This window comes from Fundulus heteroclitus, chromosome 3, assembly GCF_011125445.2.
Source record: "Fundulus heteroclitus isolate FHET01 chromosome 3, MU-UCD_Fhet_4.1, whole genome shotgun sequence".
Lineage (NCBI taxonomy): Eukaryota > Metazoa > Chordata > Actinopteri > Cyprinodontiformes > Fundulidae > Fundulus > Fundulus heteroclitus.
The window spans coordinates 30,006,021-30,025,126 of NC_046363.1; the positions used below are offsets into that span (position 1 = coordinate 30,006,021).

Genomic DNA, 19,106 nt, shown 5'->3' on the forward strand with positions numbered 1-19,106 from the left:
TCACTGATTGGACAAAGATCTGTTTTTTTGAGTTTCTAACCGGCTGGTGACAAAGTCAGAGCCAATCAAGCTGGAAAGTATGGGTCTCTGGTCAGCAGCCGATTTGTCTGTGCATCTCTGAATCTGTAGGGACACAGGAAATTAATGTTCCAGGGAGGAATGTTAGCAAATACTGCATTCAGCTCAATATATTCCATCTTAAATACTTTCTGTAAGTAGGTCACTGCCAGAGTGTCAGTACTTTAACTTTGGGCAGCACGGTAAAACCAAAAAAAATATATATATAACTGCAATACAGTTGCTGAGACCTGGAATCATTCAGGTCTCAGCAACTGTAGTGCATTCAATCATGACAGTAAAATTGAAGTGATCATTTATGGCCAGCTGGGACAAAGTTATAAATGAAGCTTCTGATTATTACATCAAGTTACTGACTTCGCTGCAATCTCTCCGCCTGAGCAGGCATGCGGGGACAGTGGGAAGGAATGACTCCCTTTGAACGAGAAGACTCCAGCAGAGCCAGGCTCACTACGGGCAGCGGGTCAATGGAAACTTCAACAACACTTGATTATAATCCCACAACAGTACCTCAGTGCCACAAATATACAAACAATGGTGAGATTTTTCCCTGAATGAGAAAAAAAAATCCTTATAAACGAAAACCCACTCAGAGCTTTCTTGTATATATTACCAAAAATCCACAAGAACCCAGAACAACCACCTGGCAGACCTATTGTGTCTGGAATGGGAAGTTTGACTGAAAAAAATATCACGTTTTTTTAGATTTTTATATTAATAACTTTAAAACGATAGCTCTCACTTTCTGCGTCTTCTCAAAGATCTCCCACTAATTGATTCAGATGTAATCATGTGCACTTTACATATTGAATCTCTGTACACAACCATTGACCATGAGTTTGATTTCAGTGGATTTTTTTTTTCTTGAGATCAGATCCACAAAATCACCTTCTAACCTCCTTTTAAATTAAGCTGGCTGCTTTTTGCCTGTGCAAAATTCTCAGTTATCCGGGTCATCGCAGCAGCAAACAGGCTCAAATCGGAGGCAACTGGACTTTGGTTCAGTTCAAAGTGCGAGCCACCGGAATTGACAAAGACTCCTGGATAGTTGTCGAAACGTTTTCAGAAAAAACTGATCCGAAAGTGTGGTTGTCTCCGATTTAAACCTGATTGCTTTGGCTGCATTTGTTCTAAAGAAGAATTACTTGTTTTTTTTAACAACATGCCATATCTTCAAATCTCTGGGACAGCAATGGGAACCAAAAGGGCCCCAAGTTTTGCTTGCCTATTTGTTGGACAGCTAGAAGAGCTTGTCTTATATGACCACCAAAAAAAAAATCCTTTTCTGCCGTTCATTATTTCTTGGAAAAGGCCCATAGTCTTGGATTATGTGAAACTAATTTCTAAATAAATGTGACTTATATATGTTTTTCTTTTTTGTCTTTATGATGCATTTTTGGACTGATAGTCAATTTATAGTCTGAAAAATATAGTGTCTGGATATTATTTCTAAAAAAATTCTTGATTTTGCAGCTAGGTGTGAGAAATTTGTTAGCCACATAGGCGTGTCCTTCAGCGACCATGAGAGGATGGAGTGTCCACTGCAAAAAGAGAGCTAGAAATAAGTAAAATTTTCTTGAAATTAATGTAGTTGTCCTTGATTTGAGCAGGTAAATAAGATTATTTGCCAACGGAATTAGTATATTCTACCCCTAAAATAAGATAATTAGATATACTTCACTTGAAGTAAGATAATGGAGATGAGTTGTTCCTATTTTAAGTTAAAGAAAATCTATTCCTATTGGCAAATAATCTTATTTACCTGCTCAGATTAAGGAAAAATTCTCTAATTTCAAGAAATAATTTCTTATTTTGAGTTCTATTTTTGCAGTGTCTGCAACCTGATGCCCATATGTACATATCTCAATGTATTAATGGCCCCTTTTTGTCAGTGAACAGCTCTGTGGCCTCGGTGGTCCTTTGAGCTTCCAGTCCCTTCCCTCCTGTGCCAAAAGAAGAGGCCAGGGTTAGGCGCGCAGAGATAAAGATTTGAGCTTCAACCTTGGTCGCGCCATGGGAGTGAGCGGTGTCTGTCTAGACAAACCTGGCTCCCGATGGGCTGCCGAGATGATACGGAGGAGGGGCGCGGTGTGAGAGAAGGATGGAGGGGCAGAGAGGACGTGGAGGAAGAGAGGCAATTGAGAGGTATTAGGCCAGGAGAGGAAGAGGTGTTGTGAAGGTGGATGTGGTTGCGATGGTCCCAGAGCGACCAGCGGCGTTAATGTGTTTCGGCCCCCGCCGCTTTTCGTAGGCAACCTCAACCTCCGCCGTCCGACACGCTGTTAGAGCTACTGTTTATAAGCCGGGCCAGTCCTCGCGGGGGCCGCAACACAAACGCACGTGTGCGTTGGAAGTGGATTTTTAAATCTCTCCCCTTGTATAATCGAGTCACACTGTTTGGATTCGGTGGGTCCATCTCTGAGCCCCGTTCTGTCCCCATCTACGCGGAGAGGCATGTGATGGATTATGTGAATTAAAGCCAGAGTGGGCTGTAGGCCCGAGGCTGCGGTAGATATAGGAGGGCCTCGCCATAGAGCTATACGGACCGGGCTGGAGACCTTTAAAATGTCCCTGCGATGACCCATTATACAAACACTCTCCTCCCAGCTGACATCCTTCCTCCAATCTCTTTATTCATCCCCTTCTCACCTTCATCCCCGTCACCTTTACATCTCCTTCGCTCTCTTCTCTTCTCTTCCTCACTGTCCCCCCAACCCCTCTTTCTCTTTTTTTTTTTTGCAACATCCAATACACCCCCCTCCCTGTCTTTCCCTCATTCTTTGACAGTGGGGGTGATTGATGGCACTCCAGAGGCTTCAGCCGCCTCCCATCCTCCTCCCAGGAGTCGCACAATCAGATCGCGTGCTCGTGTTCGCCGTTTTAACAACAACTTTTAGCGGTGGCCAAATTTTGACCATAAACAGCTCGTGCTTTTGAACTCTCCAGCTGGATAAATGGATTTAAGCGGCAGAACAGGCTTATTGATCTGCTCTAAATAAACAAGTGGGCACAATTACAGGAATTCTTAGCGTGATTTAAGATGTGAGAAATTCACTTTTTCAGACAACTATGCATTCACGCATATGCCCACTGCTGGCCATTTGTGGACAGACTTTGGTTTGAGCAAAGGTCACGGCCAAAGCCAGGCTGCCTTGGTGACCAACCCCCCCCTTAACAAGCCGCCTTCTGTCACTGTCCCAGGATGGAGCTGGCCGGGTGGTTTGCAGCTCTGTTACTGCCCATGCAAATTATAATTTTACACAAACGGTGCAACTTTGGCCGTGAAACATAGGCACTTAAAGCAGATTTACAGTTTCTACACATTTTTTTGGGTGGAGATTTTCACTCTCAAATGAAAAAGAGGGAAATGATGGACAACCCAGGCGTTCGTTTTTTGACTAATCGTCTCTTTTTTGTTAAATTAAAATACGACCACAAACATCCAACGACTCTTCACAAAAGCAGACCTGTGTGCACCCATCCGTTAAGCTCGGCCAAACACAGCAGCGTCATTTTCACAGAAAGATCGACCCACATCAGGCTTTCGTTGCTGAGAAGAGACCGACCAAACAAATGGTTTGCCTTTTATTTAATAGATCAAATGTGAGAGACGTCTATTTTTTTTCTATCTACTATTATCTACAATTTAATTAATTGATAGAATAAAAATAAAAATGCACACTTCATCCCAAAACTGAATTATTTCTGGGACACAGGACTCGTTTCTGTTCTGAATGGTTTGATTTCTAATTGTTTGAGAGACCGCGAGACCTCCAGGAATCTGGAAAATGTTCCCAGGGATGAACCAAGACTTGTGGAGGCTCACATTTCTCTTCCTGCTGATTTCTTTTGATTTTCTACGACGTCACACAAGGAGGCAGCGCAACTGTTGCCTTATACGTGCCTCCAATTAAATTAGATGTCGTGACATCGTCACATGACGTTTACTGAGTTATTTAACATCTATTCTTAGTAAATGTAAACTCTTTCATTTGGGAAATGCAATGGAATAAATTTATGCCATATTCTTGTTGCATTTACAAAAAATAATTGATTAGGAAGTTTAGTCTGATGCAATGTCAGACTGTGAGATAAAAAAAAGTTATAAGTTTTTTTACACAGTACATGTTAAAATGTGCTTTCAAACTGTAGGTACAGCATTGTTACTATGTCATTTGTGGTCTTTTTTTATTATTCCCTTTAAATCTGTAAATTTAGTGACAAATTCAACAGCAGTTAGGGAAATACATGGACAACACTTGTAAAAATGTGACTATTATTCTGTTTTCCTCCTTCATTTTCTTCCAAACCTTTGTGGACCGTAATCGTCACTTGACCAAGTGTAGGGATAACCCAAGAAATGGGATCCAGCCAAAGAGAACATTCCTGTTTGTTTCTAACTGAGCACCTGAAGTGCAGCAGTGTGTCCTGCAGTACACGGGGTTGTTGTAAATCACCACATAAAGTATTTATAAGGTTAAACTTGGGAACTCTGCTGCTGTTAGCTTTTGAATTAGTGAACTCAGACCGAGGGAGAGAGGAGAGAGGGGACAGGGGGAGCAGTGGTTCGGGCCTCCCTCTTCAGGGCCCGGATCCTTGGTTTGGAAGAGCAAAGAGCGCCACCCAGTGGCCGCCTGGGCTCGCTGTCCCGTCAGCCCCACACTGACTCATTCAAGATGTGAAAACCTCGTCAGAAAACACGCGCCGCTCCGCAACCGCAGCGTCATTCCTCGACGTTAGATTTTCTTTCTTTTTTTTCACTTGTTTTGTCGGTTTAGTCTTTTAATCCAAGTGGGCGACGCTCAGCGTGGCTCATGTTTGCTTTTTTATCAGCAACAATGTTCCACCCATGGTGCCCCCGGCGTACCCGTCACGTGTCGAGATTCACGGCGTGGGTTTCTGTGGTGCAGCCGTGTGCGCAGCCCACAGCGTGGCGTGGTCAGTGGTACAGTGAGTGTACTGACTGACTTTTTCCTTCCGCTTGGGTTTTAAGGGTGTTAAATCTAGCCGTGGATGTCTCACATCTTCTGCTGTTAGGGGGCCACCTCACGCCCACCCGAGGGCCCCCTTCTCTCTCTCGCCCACGGAGTCCAAAACATAAACACGGGTGTGACGACAAGAAACCGTGATGCTGCTAAAGTTTTAAATAGTTTTAATAGTAAGTGGGGGGGAATAGGGTTCAAACGAGCCATCTTGCTTGCTGCTTTCTCCTCTCGCGCGTCAAAACGCGCGCGCGTGCGTGCGTGAGTGGCTGTTTCCAGCCGCGCCATCACTTTCCGACGGCGCATCATCCCCCTCTTTTTCACCTCATCTATCAGTTCAATCTCCTCGCTCGCTCACTCACTCATTCTCTCCCACTCTCTTCTGCCATGTCCCTCTTTTTTTTCCTGTTTCTTACGCGCTTATTATATATTTATTTTTTTTATTTTTTTTTCATGCCTGTGTTGTGTTTTTACTCTCCCCTCTCGGCGTTTTGAGTTCCTATATTCTTCTGAGAGCTCAGCTACTTCCTGTATGTTGCAGGATGTGGGGAGGAGGTGGGGCCTCGGGGGTGTGGACTGGTACAGAAAGACAGTAGAGAGAGAGAGAGAGAGAGAAAGAGATAGAGAGGCAGGTCTGGGAGGGAGGGCTAATTCAACCATATGATTTAATACACTCGACACAGGGAGGGCGAGTGAGAGTTTTTCTTTAGGAAACGCTCTCACACAGATATGACCAAGGCAGCGGCGATAGCGGCCAAGGACTTCTCCAGCATGTGGTTGCCAGGTGAGTGGCCGTCTGTGCAGCTCTCACGTCGTTGCTGCCCATCATTTGCCAAGACCAATTAGACGTGAAGAAGAGGGACATGTGCGTGTGTGAGTGTGTGTGTCATGTCTAGGCTGTTGATTAATGCCACTGGGTCTAACAAGCTCAGCTAATTAGAGAACATCAAAGGATGAGAGGTGAAAGGATGGAGTGGACGCAGGGAAAGGTCACCTATCCCACCCTCAGGTTCCCTCTGAGAGTGCGTTTATTTGCGTGCATGCTTCAGATTAATATTGCATGTTAAATGTTTTCTTGTGGAAAATACAATTTGTATTGGGGGGTGTAAAAAAAAAAAAAAAAAAAAAAAAGGAAAAAAAAGTGCTGCACCAGCAGCAAGGTTTTCTTTTTCTTCTATCATTAGGGTTTCACCTCACTGATGTTTCACTGATAAGGCTTCGTGCAACTTTTAAAGTGGTATAAACTTTTTGTTGGTGTGCAAAACCAGAAGAGCTTTACTTTTTCTTGGACCCTGCTTATTTAATCTATATATAAAAATAATAATAATAAAAAAAACGAATATCAAAAGAGGTCAGACTTAAAATAACCCTCCTTCTCAGCTGTTAAAAATATTTAGGAGGGAAGCAGAATGAATTGCAGCTCTTCTCACCTCATGGCCTCATTTAGGTGGTCAGCTCAGGCAGTGAGAAGTAACAGACAGCCTGAGCTGACCGGCGAAATACACATACACACACATACACACATTTGCGCGCACACACACACACGCGCCTTCGCTCACACACCACGGCTCTTGGTTGACTCACCAATTACCAGAAATCAATTGTTCAAATGTCAATTAGCTCATGTTTCCCCTGCTCCCGATGTCAAGACTTGCAATTTTTTAAACATGTTGCAAATTCTCCTATACGACGATGATGCGCAGCCTCTTATCTGAGGGTGATTCACAGATCTGAAAAGCTCGCAGTCACTTTTCAACCCCAATGTGGTCACTCTCCACGACCTCGGAGGACGTACTCCGCCTGTCAGGGTGACACATCGCCCGTAGAGAAAGCAGCAAACTGTAACAGTTTCACTGTAACGCGGTGGAAAAACAATGCCGACCAAACTGCAATAGGCAGAAAGTTATGTCAGAAACTTTGGTTATTGAGTCTGCGGTTGTTCTGCGCGTGTTTCCATAATTCTGAAGGATCGGTTTGATCGCTGAGGGGAAAATCTGAAACTGTTTTTATTTTAATCGAGAAGATAACTTAATTAATTGTTTGAAAATGGGTGAATCGGGTAATATTTGTTTCCAGTTTTCTACATAGTGACATTTATGGCTTATTTATGATCACGTTTAAATGGTTTATATACGATTATTTCATGTCATTTTTTGTTTTATTGACAAAACTGCAAAAGTTACGAACCGTTCCAAGTGAGCTGTAATGAAATGCAAACTTTCCGAGTTAATTACCCACTTCTGTGTTCTACTTTATCATCTTACTGTATTATTTTACCTCTCATGTTAATAATACCTTCCACTCATTTTATCCTGTCATTTCATTACAGTATTCAATAATTGATTTACATATCGATGCACTGCTTCTTCGTCTCCTGACACGTCTGGTGCGGTGCAGTGACTGAAAATAATGTCTGATGCCAAATATACCCAAGAGAGGAATGACAGAAACGGTCCAGACCGTGCACAGACGACGTTGTTCCTCGTTCCATTCTGTTGCATCATTTATTCATGACACAGGATTATACAGCATTAAACCCGATCTGTTTGAGATACAACGCTGCGGCTGGTTTCGCTCGTTGGCCTCACACGGTAAAGAGATCAACCCCCGTGATCCCTGCAGTTACCTAAGAGGAAAGTTTCTCCTTGCTGCTTTACGTTACGTTGGTGCAGAAGCCGAAACCGCCGCACAAGCATGCATCTTCATGGTACTAATATTAACTTCACACCCTTAACTTGGAACCCTCCTTTTCGATGCGATGGGTCAAACAAGTTGAAGTGCTTTAAGGCGCAGCAGCGTGTTGGTAAAGATAAGCAACTTTTTTTTCTTTTTTTTTTTTTTTTACAAAGATGGAGTGAAAGAGAGAGTGAGAAAGAAAGAAAGAAAGAGAGAGAGAGAGAGCAGGCTAATATTAATAGCCACACTGACAGTAAATGTTGGGTTTAGCACTCAGCATTCAACCCGGTACAAGGGGAAGTCGGGAGGGGAAGTGAGAAAAAGACACAGCATCTTGATATACTGTCCCACCACCGTATTACTGACCACATTATCCACCACGCTACTGTCTGCAGGCCGTTTTACGCCATGAATCAGCACACACCTTGTCACTCTCCTCTGCACACATGGGCGAGAGGAACATGCATCATCTCACTTTTGTTTTGTAACCCCGCCGGTCCGAGCGCCGCGGTCCGAGCAGCTATTAGGGCAATGCCTGTGTCCGCTTACCAATTTTTGCGGCGAGTTTTTCTGTATATAAGAGGAAGGTGCTATTTTGGGGCAAATTCTATGGTTTTCAGCAGAAATTGAGCAACAGCGGACGGTTCTCAAGTTTCACTAATAGCCACCAATGTCCCCAAAACAGGGGGATGGGGAGAGGGGGATGGGGAAGGTGGTATGAAATATGGGAATAACCACAAACTCACCCTAAACATAGACTAACCAGCATCCTTCTTTTTGCATCCTGGCCAAAATTAGCTTGAACTTTTTAAGGGAAATCCTGCAGCCACAGCGTAGGTTTGCATACAAGTGTTTGTACCCTTTACAGTATATTAGTGTGTGGAGCTTCTCAAGCAAATCGTCACCTACCCCCCACCACCCCCCATCCCCTAAAGACATTTATGCGTGCACTGAAGTCGAATGGTCGCACATCTGTTTGGCTGAAACAAACGTGTTGCTGCAGCAGGGAGTGAAAGGGCCGCCATGTCTACGTGGGCCCTGTTTGGGTTCTTACTAAAGCAGGATGGGTACTGAGTGGGACTGGCTGCACAGTGGGGAAATCTTGTGTGTGATGCAGTGAAGCTGATTACATGTGGACCAGATACAGGAAAACTGGTTTGGTATGCAGCTCCTAGTTAAAAATAATCATTAGTTTAAATTACGTCCCACGTGGGTCCCACTTTTTACCTGCACCAAACCTGTATAGGCAGCTAATTGGTTCCAATTATGTAACACAGATCAACCCACATGAAGCCCACAAAGGTAAATGTTGTCTGCGGATGTGTGCTCCAAAAAAAAAAAAGAGTTACATCAGAATATCCAGTGTGTTATGGTGCAATGGAGCGAGTGATAAAAGCTCAAAACCGGCACGCTATTTATTAAAGACAGAAGAAAAAATAAAGTATGCAACAACAACAAAAAAAACATTGTTGCGACGCATCAATGCTTGTACTTTTTAAGGTTATAATTTAAAATAAAAACATGTTTTGTTTATAAAACGGTTACATTTTATTTAGTTATTTTTTTGCGGTGGCCATTTCACCCACCTTGGTGGCTCCGCTGGAACATTTCCTCTTATTGTCAAAGTTTTCTCCATTTACAGCAGCTGTTCACGGTTATTCCAACTTGCTTTTATTCTGTTTTATTTTCCTATATTTTAATCACGTAAAGCACTTTGCATTGTCTTTGTACTAAAAGGTGCTATATAAATAAATTTGCCTTGCCTTCTGCATGTTAATTAAAGTTAATACCCACATGAATCGGGAAAAATAATGAAAGTTACTTAATCGCAAGTTGAATATAACGTGTCGTTTTTCAGCTCTGGGGTGTGACTCAAGGGCTTTTTGCTTAGGTTGCCTCGCTTCAAGGCCTTCCTGCAAAATATAGCAAAATTCACCACAGTTATTACAGCTTTTATGATCTCTGCTCTCTAGCTAATCTTCTTTAACCATGTGCTGCCAATGAGTTAAGAAACTTGTAGATTATAACGAGAATATTGTAAATGTATTTGCCTAAACAAACAATTTGATTCAGGGGGTGAATTGTTTAGCAGGTTTGCAGGGAAAGCAGAATGTCTGTGGATAAATCCCTTAAGACAAGGATTTGTAGTTTTGTAACTGGATAATAACACCTTAATTTCTAAAAAGTTTATGTAAGAAGCAATGTTTTAACACAGATGCATAAATAAGTGTAATTTTTATGCCATTGTTGAAAATATGATTGTTGTTCATTATTATCAGGGCCTGAAATTAAGAAAATTACACTTCTTTGCTTTTTTTCTGGCTTTTAAATACGTTGAAGATGCCCTTTTTGTAGATTTGGTTGTTTTGAAGCTAATATCTTTGGCTACGAAATGAACCCTCAGCTTTGCTGTGACTATGCATCAATTTACCAACTTTGGCTGGTAATTTTCTGTATTAAACTGTAAGGGAACGGGATTATGAGTCTATTAATAAGTCATATGTACCAGCAGGAAATCGGTCAGTTATGTTAGTTTGATAATCATGGCCTGTTATATTTCATACGAGTTAATAAGCCCAAAAGGGGAAAAGACCCAATATATATGGAAATGGGGTGTAAAACAAAGCTTTCAGAAGATGGTATAACATTTTATTTAATTTAATCCATAATTCTGGAGTCAAAGTAAAAAAAAAAAAAATCTACTTTTTTTGTGTGTGCTGTGCTTAAAATGTCTTTGTTGAGAGCAAAGTGGAACCGGAGTCAAATTCCTTGTTGTAGGAAGCAAATTGGAGATTAAACTGATTCTGATACTGAATGGAAAGCTAGCCAATGTTTTAAAGTGCATGGTTATGAAACGGAGGCAAGAAAGGGAGGAAATGGGAGCCCAAATTGGCGGAGAGGCGAATTTACTCCGAGCTGTGGAGGTGACATTTGACTGATGGCTGGTTGGTTTCTAAAAGGGCATCTGGTCAGCAGTGGTCAGTGAATTCGGTGGCGTGTCCCTACTGCCACCCAGTGGTGGAAATACTGCCTGACCCAAAACGTGACGCTGTTTGGGTTGTGTTTGTCTGCACGCAGCGATGGAAATGAAATCAAGGAGTCCGGAGAGGCAACAGAACAAGGAGAGAAGAAGGGTGAAAAAGGAGGAGGGAGACTGAGAGTTTATTATGCAGGTGGCAGATATAATTAGTTGGTCGTTGGGCAGATTTGCATGTTTTCACAAAAGGGAAGTTGCTGTGTGAGTGTGTGTGTGTGTGTGTGTTCGTGTTAAGGGACGGCAGAGCAAGAGAGCGCGGAGAAATGGTTTCAAATGGACACAACAAAAAGGTTTTCTTTTACAGTTTGTGGTTTCAGATAAATACAAGGGTTTTTTCGCGGCAGACAATGCCACACAGGCTGATAAGCAAACATAAATTATGGCGCGCACACACTGGCCCATCTGTGGACACGCACGCCACCCACCCACCTTTTGTATTCTGTGTAAACTCCTCTAAAGCTATCCCCCGTCCCTGTTTTCCCAAGGCCCCCCGATTACACTTCTGTCCCGACAAAGAGAGCCAAAGACTCAGATTTCGCGGCCCTGCTCCATTCACGAGCGTAGCCGCTGGGACTGTCCCAAACAACAAAAGAACCAGAACGCGATGCGGTCTTGTGATGAGTGACAAACAACATGAGACATTTTCAGTGCTTCTTTACTCCCACGAAAACACCTCGGGTTAAATTTAGAACAAGCAAACACCTTTGGGTCAACCCACTCCTATGTTCAACCGCTAATTGGAAAGAGTGAATGAATGTGGGCTGGATGTATAGTTTGTGAATGATTCAGCCCTGTTGTTTAAGTTTACAGTGTGTAGGCTCGCTCTGTGACACGAAAAAAAACACTTGAAGCCTAATCTATCTGAGATCGCCGCCCTGGCCTTCCTCTTCGCCCCCCCCACCCCGACCGTCATCTAGATTCTGGTCACTTGCATGCTGTGACACATTTTGCTGATGTCTTTCCCGCCCGCAGATATCAGGATGTCAAAGCCAGCAGAGGTCGAGAAAGTCGGGGCTGACTCTCCGTTGGAAGGCACAGGTAGGATTTGTCTCGGTTGTTTTTAGATAACCACCCGTTTATTACAGATGTGTAACACGCATGGCATTGGAAAGTGCTGTTGTAAATGTGTGTGTGTGTGTGTGAGAGAAAGAGCAGTGCTGAAGTTGTGATTTATCACTTTTTCCTTTGCCTCCTACGCAGAGTCAGAGCGGAATGGACCTGAATCAAATCACCAGGTAGGCCTTAAACTTGTGATCATTACCATCATCTTCCACCTCCTTCACCTACAAAACAATATGGAAAATGAGATAGAAGTGCCAAACAACTATTTTAATGTTATTTTAGAGTGGCTCTCGTTTTTCTATTTTTTTCTTTTTTGTCCTGGATTAAAATGTCCAGAGAGCCCCAGAATGAATTCCTTTTCTATTCCTGCAGCAGAAAGCTGAAAAACGTTGAAGAATTCAACCTTTAATTTTAGTACTTTTCAGTGAGGGGAAAAAAAAGATGAATAAACATGAATAAAAATATATTTTTTTATTTTGAAATCCTGTCTACAACAGTAAATAGTTTGTACAACACAGCTTGCCAATCCCTCTAGATCAGGGGTTCCCAAAGCGCGGCCCTTGGGCAAATTTGTGGCCCTCGGAAGGATTTTGTGCGGCCCTCGACCACAAATTGAGAATGCTATAAATTTATAGCCGGCCTGCACGGGTGATTCGCTCAAAAAGGCGCCTTTTCTTCTTCTTCTTCTTCTTTTTTTAGGGTGAGATGTTGACTGCGAAATAAATAAATAAAAAAAAAACAATAAAAAATGTCACCCACATTTTGTTTGTTGCTTTTTAGTTTCACAAGTAAATAGGACAAAAAAAATATTCAGCAGGTGTTACTCAAAAGTAGAATTGAGCCAGAACTATTTATTAATCTTGACTAAATATAGCGAGCACTTGTGAATAGAGTGACTTATATTATGCTCTTTCTCTTGAGAATACACTTTAAAAACTTTTCATCAAGCAAAAAAATAGAAAATGGACTACTTAAAAATGTAGGAAATTGCTTTCATTTCTTTCAATAAGGCAAACTCTATATGCTTTGGATCTACAATATTTTGAGATTTATTTACTACTAAATCCCACAGCTTTGTTAATTTGACTAAACATATTGCACATTTAGTTTATTGTTGAGCATGTACATAAAAATCCAGCCCTTGAAAATTAATTTTTCTTTTTCTAAATAAAAATAATAATAATTTGGATTTTGACGCCATTGCTGTAGCCTCGCATTCAAAATCCATAGTCCTTTCTTATGGTCTCTTCTCTTCAGCTTCCCCCACAAGTTTTATAAAAGATTTAGCCCTGCTGACTGAGATGGCCGTGGAAGAAGGTCGCTTTTGGGCCTGATTTGGCCACATGTTTTGGATCACTGTCCTCTTGAGAAAGTTGAACCTCTTTCAGCTTATTCGCAAAGGCCACTAGATATTTATTTAAAATCTCATTTTAATTTTTTTAAAAAAATCTGTGAAGCCATGCTTTTTAATAAGGTTCCCAGGATATTTGGAAGAGAAACAGGCCGGCAGGATCTCAGATCCTCTGCCTTACTTCACAACATGGATGAGAATTATTAATCCATAACATGGATGAGATGCTTTTCCAAACGTTTGCCCTTCGTTTTTCCATCCGACGCAAATAGAGGGATTGTATAGAATAGAGTTTTACAACTAGAATTTTGCTTTCTATTGAACGTTTTCTATACTACACGTGTTTGCTTGTGAAGGTGGGACAGGAGAAAATTTTCTTTAGCAAGCGTCCGATGCTTGTTTTGGAGAGTTGGTGATTAAGATGTAGGTCTTCATTTACTGGGATGTTTTTAATAATTGTGGCACATGCAGTTTAGTTAAAAACAATAATTACTTAGTGTGTTTTTGTTCTAATAAATACATTTCCCAAAATAACCTGATGTGGTTGTTATGATTATCTTGCATTTGAGTAATTTGGACTGAATTAGATTAGTATTTGATTTAAAATTGGATCTGTTTGTCTTGTAATGTGTGATTTGGCACTATATATATATATATATATATATATATATATATATATATATATATATATATATATATATATATATATATATATATGACATTTATGAAAATGTCCCCAAAAACCATCCAATTGATCGCTCGGTTTGCTCAGAAAAGCACGTATGGTCCAATATGAGGCCCCTAAACTGATTGTCTGAGTAGTTTGTGTAATTTTGTGGTAAATTCTTTTCTCCAAGGTTCAGGCAATGAAAGTCAGCCCCTTTTCTCTGTCACCAAACCTGAACAGCAGCAAGGTGAGCACACTGTTGTGCATTAGTGTTACCGAGCTGCCTGTGCATGCCTGTGCGTGATTCTGCTTCAGTGTTTGTGCATCTTTTGAATCCTAACGTCAACCTGTAGCTTTATTGACAGTACGGCTGCTTTAGCTTTGTGCTTATTTCTGAGCTTTGAATCGCCCTTTTGTTGCGCTGGATGCTCAGGTTGACAATGTGTCCACTCTCCGCCCAGTCTTCAGTGTAAACAAATGCACTGACACACACACACACAAAAAACCCGCATTAAGGCACACTGTTGTCACTAAGCCCAATGATAACTGCAGTGAATCTGCAAGATTACTCATTTCATCAAGAAATTAAGCTTCATTTTCATACTGTGAGAGATATGCAAATCAGTACACTGGAAGCAGCTCAGTCTTCCAGTCCAAACACGCCTCGTTCCTGGGAAAAAAAGATCACCCCTTTGTGCAGAGCAAACACAGACTGGAGGCACAATTCGGTGATGGTTAAATAATATTTTTACTGGCCCTGAGAAAGCAAACACACCCCTTATCACCCAGGATGCTGAATCAGGATAATTGATAAAACTCTTTCTAGCCTTTAAGTTAGTCAATTTTCTTTTCAGCGATAAGATATCATCTACAGCGTTTTTTTTCCCTCCTACATGTGTCCCTGTGTGCACTTTGTCTTCATACCAGAATAAGATGGATGAGTGCCCAGAAATGTCTCCAGGCCTTCCTCCCTCACATGGCCCGACTCCTTCACAGACAGCCCTACAACACACCCAGCTCATGCTGACTGGCTCACAGTTAGCAGGGGTAAGGCTAACACATCTGCACAGGCATGCACCCTGCTACGCTTCCACCTCGCTTGCTTCACTTGCGCTGCTTTTTTAAAAACACTTTACCTCCTTTTCATTCTAACTTCTTGCTCTTTTCCTCTCCTGTACCTGTCCCCTTTTTTTTCCCCCTCCAGCTGACAGCTTTGCTGCCAGCGCAGCAACAGCTGCTGCTGCAGCAGGCTCAGGCGCAGCTCCTGGCTGCCGCCGTGCAGCAGTCCAATGCAGCCCATGCAGCTCATGCTGCCCATGCCGCCGCTCAAGCCAATCAGCAAGCTCAGGCAGCTGCAGCAGCAAATCAGCAAGCCCAGCAGCAGCAGCAGCAGCAGCAACAGCAGCAGCAGCAGCAACACATAGGACAAACAGGACAGCAGGCTCAGTCCCAGGGACAGAGCACACAGGAGCAAAACACCCAAAGTGTCCCCGTCCCACCGCCTCCACCTCAGCTCACGCTCTCCCAGCCTATCCAGCTCACAGCCCAGGTACTGTGGCCATTTCCTGCTAAGTGATGACTGGACCTCCAGTCGGTGGAGCCACTCGTCATGATGCGCCCTTTTATGCAGCTTGTGTGTTCTCTTCGTCTAAACCCGCTCTGTCCCTCTGAAGGGAACACACACCGTATTAACATACCTTTTGTGTCGCCAAAGTCTTCTCTGTTCGAGCGTTCGTCCGTTTATACTTGTTTCTCGGTTGAACAGGACATTCAGCAGTTGCTGCAGCTTCAGCAGCTGGTGTTGGTGCCCGGTCACCCGCTTCCATCTCCAGCCCAGTTTCTTCTCCCACAGGCGCAGCAGGGCCAGCAAGGTAGCCAGTACCACTTTTCTGATATATGCAGTGCTTTACAAAAGTGTTGATACCCCTTGAACCTTTTCTCATTACGTCACGTTACTTAAATATATTTCCACAGGATGTTATGCGATGGACACAAATCACCACAGCCTTTTCAAGTTAAAGGATAAGAGTACACGGTTTCAATTTCTTCCCAAAAAAATGCATTTTGAAAATTGTGCCAGGCGTTTGTCTTCGTCCCTCCTCTTTTACACTGATGCTTAATAAAATCTAGTAAAACCAACTGACTTCAGGAGTAACCTTTTAAAATTTTATTCCAAGTCTAAATCCAGCTGTTCTGTGAAGGCCTTAGAGGCTTATTAGAGAACATGACTAAACAAACAGCGTCATGAAGAGCCAGGGAGAAAGCAGGCAGGTCAGGGAGAAGGTTAAAGGGGGGTTAGGTTATAAAGCAGTACCCTAAGCTTTGCACATCTCACCATCAAGAGTCTTTGTTGTCATTATGTAACCATAATAACATTTTGGTGAGACACCGGCTCAGAGTTAACATATAATGCACAGACAGAAACCAAGACATGATGTTAGAGTTTAATGCACTGACAACACTTCTTGAGAAGCTAAAAAAAATTGTACAAATGGTCTTTAGCATCTGGTAAGAGTTAAATGTTCAAGTCAAAAAAAGACAGAGTGGTCACTTTACAGAACGATGTAAATTACTGTGCAATTTGCATGGATGTCCAAGCAAACACCCCCATCAGAAGCCGAAAGTGTGCAAATAGACATATGAAAGAGAGTGTAAATAATTCTCACGCTTCGCTGGTGGTTTATTTGATTCTCAGCAGGAGGTGATAGCCCTCACATCTTTGGGAAAGAAGCTGTTTCCAAATCTGTTTTTTTTTTTGATCGGATGTTTCTGAATTGTTTGTCTGATGGACGCGGGTTAAACAGTGCATTGCCCCGGGGGTATGGGACCTGTGGTAATACCTCTGGCCCTTTTCTGGACTCATGCAGCAAAAACTGTGTCTAGGTCTTGTAGACGGCATCCCATAATCCCTTGTATTGACTTCACCACCCATGCTAAATCCTTCCTCCCCTGTGCCGTGCAGCCCCCACACCACACTGTCACACTGAGACACAGATGCTTTCAATTGTAGCTCCGTAGAAGTTTATAAGCAGCTGAGTCCAGTCCGTTCCAGTTTCCTGAGAAAGATGAGCCGTTGTTGGGCCTTTATCACCAGGTGGGAGGTGTTCACAGTCCAGGAGAGGTCAGAGGAAATGTGAATGCCCAGGAACTGCTGTCCACATGGTCCGTCTTCTCCCCCTGTATGCAGAGAGGAGAGTCTTTAGTCTTCCTCAAGGTTCAGTTAAATCCATTATCTGCAAAATTAAAGAATACGGTACGACGGGAAATCTACCAAGACAATGGCCCACCAGAACTGACAGGCTGTTGTAGGAAACCGTCAATAAGAATAGAAGCAAAGGGCCCTGTGATACTTTTGGGGGAGCTGTATAGATCCACAGCTCACATGGGAGAATCTGTTGATACAAAAGCTATTAGTCATTACTTCCCCACAAGTCTGATCTTTGCGGAAATGTAGTAAAAAAGTAGTTGCAGAAGAAATTCATGAGAAATCATGGTGTTGGTGGCATTGTGCTGTAGGAAAGCTTTTCTTTCGGGGGTACAGGGAGTACAAAAAACATACAGCCAGAGCTACAACGAAACGGTTTGGATCAAAGCATTGACGGTCTAGATAAAAATCTCTAAATAATTGCTCTTCACAGAAGCTCTCTGTCAAACCTGACTGACCTTGAGCTATTTTGCAAAGCAGAAGAGGCAAACATTTTAATTTCTAAATGTGCAAAACTGGTTGAGACAAACCCAATTTTTGCAGTGAAAGCGGTTCTACAACAAAGTATCGACTTAAACAGGCTGAAAGCCTAACAGGTTTCTGTTTGTGAAGAAAAAAAAAGGTTTAAAACTGTGGATCATTTTCCTTTCAGTTCACAATCATCTCCTCTTTTGTGTTATTCTATTGCATAAAAACCTAATAAAATACATTGACGTTTCTGGTTTTAACGTGACGACGCGTGGAAAAGGTTCGAGGGTTGTCGACGTAGACAAAATCTCCACCTTTTGGCCTGAACAATTTCTTGTGCATTCTGTGTGATCAGGACTCCTATCGACACCAAATCTTATTCCGCTACCTCAGCAAAACCAAGGGAGCCTCCTGTCTGCTCCAACTAGAATGGGACTCCAGACGCAGGTAGGAAAGTTTTTTACTCGGTGGAAAAGACAAACCCACTCCCTGAGCAAGCACTGCGAAAAAAAAAAGCACTTCCCTTCCTTTCTCGTTTTCACTTTCATTCGTCTCATGTCCTGTCAGGTGCAGCGAGATAAGAGCATAGATGTGGGCGGTGGAGGAGGCATGACCACGGTGCCCTCTGTGACCTCGCACCCCGAGGAGCCCAGCGACCTGGAGGAGCTGGAGCAGTTTGCCCGCACCTTCAAGCAGAGACGCATCAAGCTGGGCTTCACACAGGTGAGCAGAGGCCAATGTCGCGTCAGCACTGAAGCGTCGGTATCTGTTCTGACTCGTCTCAAGCTGTCTTGCTTGAACCCTGCCGACAGGGGGATGTCGGCCTGGCCATGGGGAAGCTGTACGGGAACGACTTCAGCCAGACCACCATTTCCCGCTTCGAGGCGCTCAACCTGAGCTTTAAGAACATGTGCAAGCTGAAGCCGCTGCTGGAAAAGTGGCTCAACGACGCAGGTGAGCTCCGATTGAGATTACGCTGAGAAGTTCAGTCCGTCTGATTGATGATTGGATTAAACTAAGCAAGGATGTAACATTTGGGTTTGCCGTACAGAGACCATGTCCATAGACAGCACCCTGCCCAGTCCCAGCTCCCTGTCCTCTCCGTCGCTGGGCTTCGAGGGGGTTCCTGGTCGCAGGAGAAAGAAGAGAACCAGCATTGAGACGAATGTTCGTGTGGCCCTGGAGCGTTCATTCCTGACGGTAAGATATGTTTTTATTATTATTAATAATGTTATTACTACTATTAAAACGTTTTTCAGTTTACTTATATAGCATCAGGTAAAAAAAAAATTGCCCAAAGCACCATGCATGACATTATTTTATTATAGAATCTGTCTTATTAATAATAATAATAATAATAATAATAATAATAATAATAATAATAATAATAATAATAATAATAATAATAATCATTTATTAATTTATTAATACAGGTTTTGCTCTGTTATTCGGATATTCTATTTAAATAAAACTAAACAATGGTTTAATTAATCTGTTTTATCAAACGTGAAAGAAAAGAACACCAACAATTATTCCTACATTTCTGGTTTGGGTTCCTTATTTGGTGTTCTCGTAGGCTT

At 42.5% G+C, this 19,106-nt stretch overlaps 1 protein-coding gene across 6 annotated transcripts in view; it reads left to right on the plus strand.

Moving 5' to 3' along the window:
- The window catches only part of pou2f2a (POU class 2 homeobox 2a), a 94,008-nt gene that overhangs the window by 67,550 nt on the left and 7,352 nt on the right, over positions 1 to 19,106 (plus strand). For 3 of the 6 annotated variants that reach the window (XM_036135176.1, XM_021320384.2, XM_021320380.2), the window contains exons 2-11: positions 11,746 to 11,811; positions 11,974 to 12,008; positions 14,044 to 14,100; positions 14,781 to 14,900; positions 15,058 to 15,402; positions 15,619 to 15,724; positions 17,882 to 17,973; positions 18,094 to 18,249; positions 18,339 to 18,480; positions 18,578 to 18,726. In XM_036135176.1, the coding sequence (XP_035991069.1) occupies positions 11,746 to 11,811; positions 11,974 to 12,008; positions 14,044 to 14,100; positions 14,781 to 14,900; positions 15,058 to 15,402; positions 15,619 to 15,724; positions 17,882 to 17,973; positions 18,094 to 18,249; positions 18,339 to 18,480; positions 18,578 to 18,726 (1,268 nt within the window). Of the gene's footprint in view, positions 1 to 5,659; positions 5,845 to 11,745; positions 11,812 to 11,973; positions 12,009 to 14,043; positions 14,101 to 14,780; positions 14,901 to 15,057; positions 15,403 to 15,618; positions 15,725 to 17,881; positions 17,974 to 18,093; positions 18,250 to 18,338; positions 18,481 to 18,577; positions 18,727 to 19,106 lie in introns of those variants that run through there. The other 3 variants (XM_021320381.2, XM_021320382.2, XM_021320385.2) reach the window with 3 other exon arrangements.